Consider the following 10,900-nt stretch of genomic DNA (forward strand, 5'->3'; position numbering starts at 1 on the left):
TTAAAAAATAAAAAGGATGAGTGATGTAGGTTGGAGGTGGAATGCTCCTGGGTTCAGTCCCTAGTGCCAAAAAAAACAATTTTTTTTAAGTTAGGTTTAAAAGGAAAAAGAACATCGCTTCTAGAGGTAGCATCCTGAGTCGTATTCCAGATCCATAACCTAGCTGTATAGACTCCGTGTCTGTTTCCCAGTTATGCAAATGGAAATAACAATACTTCCACCTCCTAGGCTTGTTGTAAAGAGCTAACTGATGTCTTGCCTTTATGACAGTGCCCTAGACTGTAAATAGTCAACTAAAGCAAGTTACTTTCTTCCACTGTATAGAAGATGCCATTGGTGACAACATCACCATTATTTTATGTGCCACTAAGAAAGGAAAACGCAGGCCAGGCGTGGTGGTGCATCTTGTGATCCCAGTACTTGGGAGGCTGAGCCAGGAGGATCATGGTTTATGGATAGCCGCAGCTACTTAGCAAGGCCTTCTGCAACTTAGTGAGACCTTGTTTCAAAATAAAGAATAAAAAATAGGACTGGGGTGTAGCTCGGAGGTAGAATGCTCCTAGGTTCCAACCCCAGTACCGCAAAAAAAAAAAAAAAAAAAGAAAAGAAAGAAAACACAAGCAATGGCAACTGTAATATAGGACTGATCAATAAGGCACTAGACAAATTCAGAGATGTGCATGTAACAAAATACATCTAGGATCAGCAAAATACACTCTTATTATTATCACATGGCCCTTGCCGGCCATATTTTGGCATATCCTTTGTAAGTTTACTCCATGTGTCTTTATACTCACTGGGATTCATTTCTGTGTTTACCTGAAATTCCCACTTCTCCATTCCTCCCCTACAGACTTCTACCCAGCCTACAGGGCTGGATAATGACCCCGAGCCCATCAAAGCTAGTGGCCTCTCCTCAGGGCTACCATAATCCTTTGCAAATGTCTCACTGACAAATGGTCTTGCAGCCGGCTGTGTACACCCCTCTCTGTTCAGGTCCAGAGCTCCTCTTCCCTTTTTTATTTTTGAACAGGGTCTCTCTAACTTACTGAGGGTCTCACTAAGTTGCTGAGGCTGACCTTGAACCTGCAATTCTCCTGTCTCAGCCTCCCAAGTACTGGAATTACGGGCACGTGTCGGTCACCACACCTGGCTTCTTCTTTCTTCCTGATGCTTGAACAGGCTTCTCAGGAGTCCTTCAGCCACAGAGGACAGCCTTCCAAGCAGCCGGGTTCCTAGGGTTAGCGCGGGAATCTTTTTCTCTGATGGTGGTTAGCAGCATATAACTCAGATGGTTTAGAGCAATACCTCTCTCTTCAGCTTGAATCTGACTTACCTGGGGGCTCATTACAACTCCGACTCTCCCCTCCTCTCTTGCTGAATTTTGCTTCATTAGGTCCGGCTGAGGCCCAAGAATTTGCCTTATAATGAGTTTACGGGCAATACTGGTGCCTCTGGTTTGGGGACCGTGCTCCGAGACACAGGCTTCCCAGACACAGGCTGATGGAGCGCTGGACTGAAGGACCATTCTGCTTGTGTGAAGGAATCTTTGTTGTTTTCTAGGCGTTTCTAACTGGGGAGGCTATGCCTTGGCCTGTGCACTGTACATCCTGAACTCCTGTGAGGTCCATGGGCAGTACCTGAGGAAGACAGGTGGGCCCTCCAGAGCTCATGTGGAGCAGAGCTGGACTCAGGCCCTGCCATCTGTCGCGAAGGTAACACGCCCCAGCGGGCCACTGGCACAGAAGCACCTTTTCCACCTGGTGAGGAGTAACTAGGCCTGGCGTTCTAAGCCAGAGCTGAGGGCCAGCACCACAGAGCTCATCAGGAGCCTGAGGAAGCTACACACAGGGGCGCGTGTCTGAAATCCCAGCTTCTTGGAGACTGAGGAAGGAGGATCATAAGTTAAAGGCCAGCCTGGGCAACTTAGACCCCATCTCAAAAGAAAATGAAAAGGGCTGGTGATGCGTCTCAGAAGTAGAGCATCCCCGGTTCAGGCCCCAGTGCCACAAAGCAAAGCAAACTAAAAAGCTGGGGGAAGAGCTGGCCTCGAGGCAGTCTCCCAGCCTGCGGGGGGGGGGGGGGGGGGGGGGGACTTGACCTGCAGATCCTAAGTCCTATTCAAGACCTTTTTCCTTTCTCTTCTTGTTTATCTTTCTGCAACTTGCTTACTCTCCCCAAACCCGGTTTCTCTGTCTCTAAAATCAGGTTGTCGCCAGGCGTGGTGGCGCACACTTGTAATCCCCGTGCTTGGGAGGCGGAGACAGGAGGATCGTGCAGGTTCAAAGCCAGCCATGCTGGCGTAAGAGACCCTGTTTCAAAAATATAAAATAGGTCTGGGAGTGTAGCCCGGAGATAGACGGGCTTCCAGGAACCCCAGTACCACACACACCAAAAAAAATTGAGTTGTCAGCAACTGTTGGACGGAGCCCTGGAAGACGCCATGTGCTTGTGGCCAGTGGGCATCCTTATGGTCCCCTTCAAGGAGCTGACAGCCCACGGAGGGCACTAAAGCCTCTCAGGTGAGCTGAGCCTGAGGCGAGGGGAGGGGTATTGTAGGAGTCAGAGGAAGGCTTTGGAGCCCAGCTCACAAGGATGGAGCCTGAGAAATCCCAATGTGGTTTTCAAAATTGTTGCTGTGTGTGTACTTTACTGGGCAAGGATCCAAGGTTCCACCCCCTTCTCTAAGTAGCCCTGGAAGAGGGAGGTCATGTTAGGCACACCCAAGGGCTCCATGACTTCCTAACCCGAGAGGCTTTGGGGAGCCACCGCGAGGCTCTGAGCCAGGGAATAGGAGCCCCCAGGTGCCTCATCTGAGCTCTGCAGAATCTACAACCTGAAGCCCCAGGTGTGGTCTTGGGTGTGTCCTGTAGCATCCGCACATAGGTGAACTCGGGTGCAGGCGAGGAACACGAGCAAGAGGTGGTCAGCCCCCACATGGTGCTGGCAGTCCTGCTCCCAAGCCCAGGGTGAGCAGCGAGGTGGACATCCGGCCTGGCCAGCCATCCCTTCCTCAGGCCTCCGCTTCCACAGCCCTCCTGGAGCCGGGCCTGCCCTGACACTAATTCCAGATTCAAACTCACCTCCTCATCGGGTGCTCCTGGCAGGTCAGACCTGCCCCACCTGGAGAAGCTGGTGGGCCCGACTTAAGGGACACGGGTTGCCTCAGTCCCAACAGGGCAGCTCCCGGAGGAATCTGCCAGGGTAATTTGGAACATGGGAAATTGGAGCCAAGGCCCAGGACAGATACGACTTTACCTGTGAGCACCTGGCTGGGAGCGGGCCAGAAATACGGTAATACACAGTAGAGGGCTCTGGGTGTTTGGCCTGAGAGAGAATGCTCAGGCACCTGGGGCCGCTCACACCCGGACGGCTTCCAGGGGACAGACACCCTTCGGCCACCTGAGAGACGAAAGCAGGCCGAGAGGCAGATGTTCTGAGAGTAGGTGCCAGCTTCATAAGGAAGAGCTGGCCCTGGCCAGCTGCCCCACCAGCAAGAGGGAGCCCCGGTCCTAGAAACAGTGAGCTTCCTGTCGCCTGGGGAACAGCAGCTGAGAGGGGGATGGTTCTGACAGTCCTCCAGCCAGCCAGGGCCCCTCCTTCCTACAAGCCTCCACACCCTGAGTGCCCGCTGCCTCTTCTCTGTCTTTCATGCTTCCTCGAGCCCGTCTGTCTGTCTGTCTGACTGTCTGTCTCTCCCTCCTGGTTCCCACCTGTTTAATTCAGACATCTCCCGGGATTGCTGTTGTGCCCATTTTACAGAGAAGGCAGCCAGGGCACCAAGAGGCAGGTGGCTTGCCCAGACCACCCAGCCAGGAGGCAGAGCTGAGAGCCGTCCAGGTCTCTCTGTCTCCAGACTCTGCCCCTGGGGCAGGGGCTTGGGCAACTGGAGGGGGGCTTGGTGTTCTCCAGGGGGTCCAGAGAACCTGCGGTGCTTTCTTTGCACTTCTTGGACCTGCACTGGAAAAAATAACCCCTAAGAGGCTGCCTCCCACATGATTCCTGATTCACACACACACAAAAAGCTGAGCCCCACCCAGCGAATCCACACAGCCCAACACTCACCCTCCGGGGATGGAAAACTCTCCCTTTTGCATTTCCACCCCGTCCCTCATAGATATATTAACAATGCATCACCCTTCCAACGGCCATTTTAAAGCAGAAGCACATTTGTCGAGCTCCTCCTGGGGACGGTGTGGACTCACACTTGGCCCCTGGGGAGGCAGTGACGCATGGCAGGTGAGCTCAGGAGCCAGGTTGGCAGTGTAGACAGCACGTGCCGTGGGGCACAGAGAACAGCACTTAGTTCCTCCAGAGGGCCCAGGGACACTGTCTGGAGGAGGTAGCAGAAAAGGAAGAGGAGAAAGGGCCCCCCAGGTGGCAGGACCCACGTAAGCAAAGGGGCAGGGACGTGAAGCAGTGCAGTATGCAGGTATCTATTTTTTATTGAAACAGGGTCTCACTGAGTTGCAAAGGGCCTCGCTAAGTAGCGGAGGCTGTCTGCAAACCGCGATCCTCCTGCCTCAGCCTCCCATGCTGGGATTACAAGCATGCGCCACCATACCCAGCTTATTTTTTAATTTTGAAACAGGGTCTTGACAAGTTGCTGAAGCTGACCTTGAACCCAAGATCCTCCTATCTCAGCCTCCCAAGCAATGGGATTACAAGCGTGTGTCACCACATCTTGTGACATTTTTTAAATTGAAGTATAACCAACATACAGTCAAATGCATAAACCTGAAGTTCGTGGTTGGATACACCTTTATATACACACACGCCCATACAACTACCACCAAGATCAAGGTACAAAAAGCACTTCCGACTCCCCAGGAAGCCCCTTCTCCCACCCCATTTGGTTTTGATTTGTTGAGACAGGGTCTCCAGCTCCTGGGCTCCAACCCTCCCGCTTCATCCTCCCAAGCTATTGGCACTGCAGGTATGCATTTGGCTTCTCATGCCACTTTGAAAGCAACTATGCATCCTCTAAATATCAGTCTGCCACACTCCAGTGTGACTTAATAGCAGGTGCCCACATACTCAGCCTTGAAGCCTGAAGATGCCATGGGGCCTCTTTCCCTAACCACACTGAATTCAGGCCCCAGCCCTGTCCACACTGCCTCATTTTGGTCCTCAGCAGCCCCTCTCTTGCCTGCTGTCTGCTTCAGCCTGGATGGACACAGCAGCCTCCGGCTGCTCCTACCCTTTCTCCCCTGGGCCTCTTGGGAAAGGGTGTGAGCATTCAGTATTCCTGGAAATTTGCAGGGAGCCGCCGTAGGCCCCACTGGTCCCTGTGCCTCTTAGCGGCTGAGTGCCAGTTCCTGATCTGTGGGTTGATCATGGGCACCGAGGACTCCAAGGCCCTCCCTGGGTCCCAGAAGGATGAGAACCGCTAGGCGGGCAGCGTGCTGGGAGGAAACGGCCTGTGGTCCCAGGTGTGTCCCCCACAAACAGAGGATATGACCAGTGGGGAGAAGCGGAGAGTTAATAAAACCTGACAAAGGGTGGGAAATGCCATTCTGGGCTGGGTAGCCCCTGGGCCGCACTCAAACAAAGAGCTTGTGTGGGAAAGGGAAGTTCAGCCCCCTCCTACAAGGGAGTGTCCGCCTTGGCCCCCAGGGCAGAACAGAAATGCAGGCTCTGGAGCCAGCTGCAAAGAGGCTTGCCCCGTTGACATTTGCCAACACTTGCCCCATTATTTTGCAGATTGAGTGTCCTCAAGGACCCACACTTGGCACACCCTCATTGCCTCCCACTGCAGCCCAGTCTTGATCAGCTCAGGCTCCTGTAACACAACATTGCTCTCTGGGGGCTCAAACCACAGCAGTGAGAGGCTGAAGTCCAAGTCAAGGCACCAGCAGGTGGATTCCCGCTCAGGCTCTTTTCCTGGCACCTCATCACCGCATCCCTATGTGGTGGAGAGAGATAGAGCTTGAGCTCTGGTTATTCTTCTTATAAGGACACTAATTCCATTACAGGGCCCCATCCTCATAATATCATCTCAACCTTATATTCTCCCTAAGACCCCCAAATCAAATACCATCACATCAAGGGCTTCCAATGTACAGATTGAGGGGGAGACATAAACATTCACTCCATAATAATCGTTCCACATAAAATGTCCCCTGAGCCGCCCCATGACCTGGACTGGGTGTCCCTGCTCTGTGTGACCCCCATGTACCATGGCCTCTGGTCACCCATCTAGACTGGGAACTTCATAGGGCAAGGACGCTGTCACCTTCACCCCTGGGCCTCTGGGTGAGTGAGCAGGACGGTGAGTGCCCCTCGTGTCTGCCCACTCACCTCCCGCCTGCCTGCGGAGGCCAGAGTGGGAGGATGTGTTGTACCTTGACCTCTCCTGCCTGACAAGGGACCAAGGGTTGAAGACACTAACCCCACTGAGGGATCTGCGCTATTCATCCAGGGAGGGGCACAGGCACATCAGTGTCTTAGGCAAGGGGTTCTTACTTAGAGATATTATTTCTAGAGGGAGAGGGAAGGAAGGAACTCTAACTTTAACCAGCAAGTGAGCAAAGGAGAAACCTCTGGGTAGAAGGTCTGGAGTCCCAGCCCTCCGTTAATACTCAGCCTCACCTTGTGAGCATCTGGTCTGCACCCAGGACCCCTCGAGGCGCTTTGCTTCTGTGAACCCATTTCATCTCCACCACAGCCTCTGAAGCAGGCGTCAGAGTGCCATTATCAGCAATATCCTGTTTTACAGAGAGGACCCCAGGACATCCAGACAGGACAAACCACCCGCCAGGAGAGACCCACACCAGCTCTGTCTGATGCCAGAGCCTCTGCCTGTCTGCTGGGCCCTGCACTGTGTCTTCTCTGAGGGCCTGCTCTCTTCAGACGCCCCACATCCATGCCGGGGCACACCTCTAGGGGCAGCCACAGGCTTAGCACGCACCCCAGAGGCCAACAGTGGTGTTACGGTGGGGAAACTGTTCCGGGGGCCCTGTTGGGCTCCCCAAACTGTTACGGTGAGAGATGTAGCCACGGGTTCTTGTTCTGAGCTAGGTATAGAAAACACTAGCCCGGACTCTGTAAGCTTAAACGATTTTATTATTACAAAGATGGAAAGATAGGACAGAGAAAAGCACTGCGCCATAAAGGGTGACACAGTGGGGTGACTTGAAGGGAAGTCACCCAAGTCTTTTGGATACAGAGTAGCTTTATACCCAGTCTTCTGACCAGACTAGATCCGCCCTTTCTCCGGGACGGGTCTTTTGATGTAGGGATTCCTTCCTGTAGACCTGCCCTGTCTCTGGCACAGACCCCAAGTTGTTGGTTATACCCCAAAAGGTGTTAGTTGACTATCTTGGGATCTCTAGGAGGCTCCTGGCATCCCCCACATCTTTTATTTATCTTTAAAATGTAAAAGACTCTGGGCTTCTGGGCTTCCTCTATTCTCTTGATAATTACCCTTGGTGCCTGGAATCCTGCAGCCCTTTCCCTGAAGCTTCTGGCTTTTTTCTTTTAATACTGAAGTTATTTTCAGATACATTTTTAGAATATTTCCCAATACTGGCACATTGATATATTTTGAAACCCTTTCCCAATACTGGTACAAGTGGGGTCTCAGGAGGAGCGGGGAGGGGAGTCCTGACACTATCAGGTCCCTAGCAGACGCAGACTCCCCGTGGCTGGGCAGGGGGAGGGGCTGGGTTAGCAGAAAGTAGCCCATATCTCACGGGAGGAGCAGAAGTGATGTTCAGGGTTTGTTAAGAAAATGCAGATCTCCCTGGGCACAGCGGTACATGCCTGTTATCCCGGTGACTCAGGAGGCTGAGGCAGGAAAGTCTCAAGTGAGAGGCCAGCCTAGACAACTTAGTGACAGCCTGTCCCAAAATGAAAGATGAAAAGGGCTGGGGTGCAGCTCGGTGGTGGAGCACCCTGGGCTCCAGTGAGGAGTGATGTAGGAGACTTGTTTTCTTGGTGAACTCTTCAGTGGGGTTAGTGTTTTTCACCAGAATTTTATTTTTTTAAAAGAGACACATCAAGCCACGCGTGGTGGCGCACGCTTGTATTCCAAGCACTTGGGAGGCTGAGACAGGAGGACCGCGCAGGTTCGAAGCCAGCCTCAGCTACTGAGTGAGGCTCTCAGCAATTTAGTGAGAACCTGTTTCCAAATAAAATAGAAAATAGGTCTAGGAGTGTAACCTGGAGGTAAAGAGCCTCTGGATTCCAGCCCCAGTACCACACACACACAAAAAAGGACACAGCAAATCAAAGGCTCTTTATCAACTTATAGATACATACGTTTCTTTTTCCTCCCCCTCCACCATGTGTGTGTTGGCCGGGTGGGGATTAAACACAGGGCGTTCTACCTCTGAGCTCCACTCCCAGCCCTTTTCATTTCAAAACAGGGTCTCACTAAGTTGTAGAGGGCCTCACTAAGTAGCTGGGGCTGGCCACAAACATGGGCCACAAACATGTCTCAGCCTCCCAAGTACTGAGATTACAAGAAGCATGCACCATCGTGTCTGGTTCCTTCCCCTCCACTACTTCTAACTCTACCTCATCTTTCCCCCCCCCACCCAGGAAGAAAAGATGTTGGGCATCCTGGCACAGCACAAAGTCCGGAGTGGCATCACGGGCGTCATAGGCATGGAGGTGGATGGGCTGCCCTTCCACCGGGTCCACGCTGACATGATCCAGAAGCTGGTGGACATCACCACGGTGCATGCGTGACCAACCACGTTAAATGCATGCAAAAAAGTCCCTGTGTAATGGCCAAGCCTGCATCTAGGCAGGGGTTCCCCGAGAGCCCCAGCTGCTTCCCACAGCAGCCTTGCAGATTAACACTGTCCCTGATGAGCAAGGGACGGTCCACTGGCCTAGGAGACCTCCTGCCACCTCCTGGGAGGGGAGAGTGCTGACGGTATGGACCAGAGACGTTTCTATGGGGCTTCAGCTTTGTACTTTTCTTCCTAATGCTCTAAAAAAAAAATTTTTTTTTTTTTTTTTTTTTTTTTTTTTGCGGGTCTGGGGATGGAACCCAGGGGCATTCAACCTCTGAGCTACAGCCCCTGCCCTATTTTTTATTCTTTATTTTGAAACCGGGTCTCACTGAGTTGCAGATGGCCTCACTAAGTAGCTGAGGCTGTCCGTGAACCGCGATCCCCCGGCCTCAGCCTTCCAGATGCTGGGATTACAAGCGTGCGCCACCATGCCGGCTGCTCTAAAACATTTTCAACCCTCCTTCCCCCAAGCTTCTCCAGCCACCCTGGTCTCCTTGTCCTTATGAGGACATCAGGGGATAATGAAGTCCTAGGCTGAGCTCAGTGACAGGCATCACCAAGACCAGGAATAACCCTCTGGGCTCCTTACGGATAGAATAGACCAATGTGAGCTGGACCTGGAGTCTCAGTTCTTGGGAGGCTGAGAGAGGAGGAGGTTCAAGGCCAGGAGGTTGAGAGGTTCACAGGTCCAAGGCCAGCCACTGAGTAAGACCCTGTCTCAAAAAATAAAAAGGGTAGCCGGGCGGGCGTGGTGGCACAGGCTTGTAATCCCAGAATTTGGGAGGCTGAGACAGGAGGATCGCAGTTCCCAGCCAGCCACAGCTACTTAGGCCCTTTGCAACTCGGTGAGATCCTGTTTCAAAATAAAGAATAAAAAATAAGGGCTGGGGGTGGAGCTCAGAGGTAGAATGTCCCTGGGTTCCATTCCCAGACCCACAAAAAAATAAATAAAAATAAAAGGGGCTGGGGGGTGCAGCTCAGAGGTTGAGCACCTAGTTTCAATCCTCACTAACACACACACACACACACACACACACACGTACAAATGTGGAATATTGTATTTACAATGCTCTTGGGCTTTATGGAAGATTTACTCACCACCACCACAGTATTTCCACATTTGAAATGCTTTCTTTTGCAAATAGCCTTCTGTTTACTTGGGCCAAAGACGCCTCTGACCATCACCTCCCTCTGCCCGCTGACATTTCTGCCCCTTCCCATCTGCTCACCTCCACCCTGGAGCCGGTCACCTCGGCCTCCCTGCGCAGGACGCAGCTACCCCCTGGAGCCCGAGGGCAGCGCAGGCCTGCCAGGACTTGGGCTGCTCCCCAGATCCTCCGGGATAACTGGGTCAGCTCGCCCTTATCTCTTTCACAACTTCCTGCTGCACATTTTCCAACAAAATCAGAAACTGAGTCACCAACCATATCGCGTTTCATTCCCACATCTTGTCGCAGGACGGCGTCCTGCGCGGTGCCCTGCTGAACAAGGGCTGACTCATCTGGTCGGAGACCCGGCTCCCCAGCCAGGGCTCCCAGTGTTTGCCAGGCCTGCCTAGTTTTATTTCATTTCCTTAAACATGTCTAGTTAGGTTTTTTATGGGGCATATGTGAAGAAGGAGCGCATGGTATCGAAATGAGCTCTAGATTTTGCACTGCGTTAGAACAGAAGCATATAGTCGAGTGACCCTGGGGTTAACTTCCAGTTCTCCCTACAGGGGCAAGATGAAGCCCCCGGGCCGAAGTAGTTGGGGTGGTCTCTCTCCAGTTCTCCTTTGTCATCTGGCAGAAGGTCCCCGCAGGGTCCTTGCTTTTGCTGGTGTGGCCGCAGGCGTTAGACCCCAAATGAGCACTCAGCCCTCCGCCCGTGACCTCAAGGTGCAGCAAACCCACCTCAGCTTTACAGCTTCGTGGGCCAGCTACAATTTTTTTTCCCTCCAGCTACAATCAACCCTGATTTGGGACTGTAAAGTTTCAATTCATAAGGACTTCTGATGAAGGTGGTACCCTGACATTTTTTAAATCTTGATGGCTGCAAGAGAGAAACCATCACTATGCAAAAGATGCCAGCATCATTTTGACTCATATTTTGGGGGAAGACACTCGGAGGCCTTTGGTTTTGCAATAGTAGTAGCAGGATGCTGTTCCAGCGTAGAG

At 52.4% G+C, this 10,900-nt stretch overlaps 1 protein-coding gene across 1 annotated transcript in view; it reads left to right on the forward strand.

Moving 5' to 3' along the window:
* The window catches only part of DGLUCY (D-glutamate cyclase), a gene marked incomplete at its 3' end in the record, with an annotated part of 61,196 nt that extends 52,502 nt beyond the window's left edge, over positions 1 to 8,694 (forward strand). Inside the window, exons 11-12 of the mRNA XM_080707189.1 lie at positions 1,564 to 1,715; positions 8,545 to 8,694. Coding sequence (XP_080563315.1) covers positions 1,564 to 1,715; positions 8,545 to 8,694 — 302 coding nt within the window. The remainder of the gene's footprint in view (positions 1 to 1,563; positions 1,716 to 8,544) is intronic.
* Positions 8,695 to 10,900: the final 2,206 nt, after the last annotated feature.

This window comes from Muscardinus avellanarius, assembly GCF_963383645.1.
Source record: "Muscardinus avellanarius genome assembly, chromosome: 12".
NCBI classification, from domain to species: domain Eukaryota; kingdom Metazoa; phylum Chordata; class Mammalia; order Rodentia; family Gliridae; genus Muscardinus; species Muscardinus avellanarius.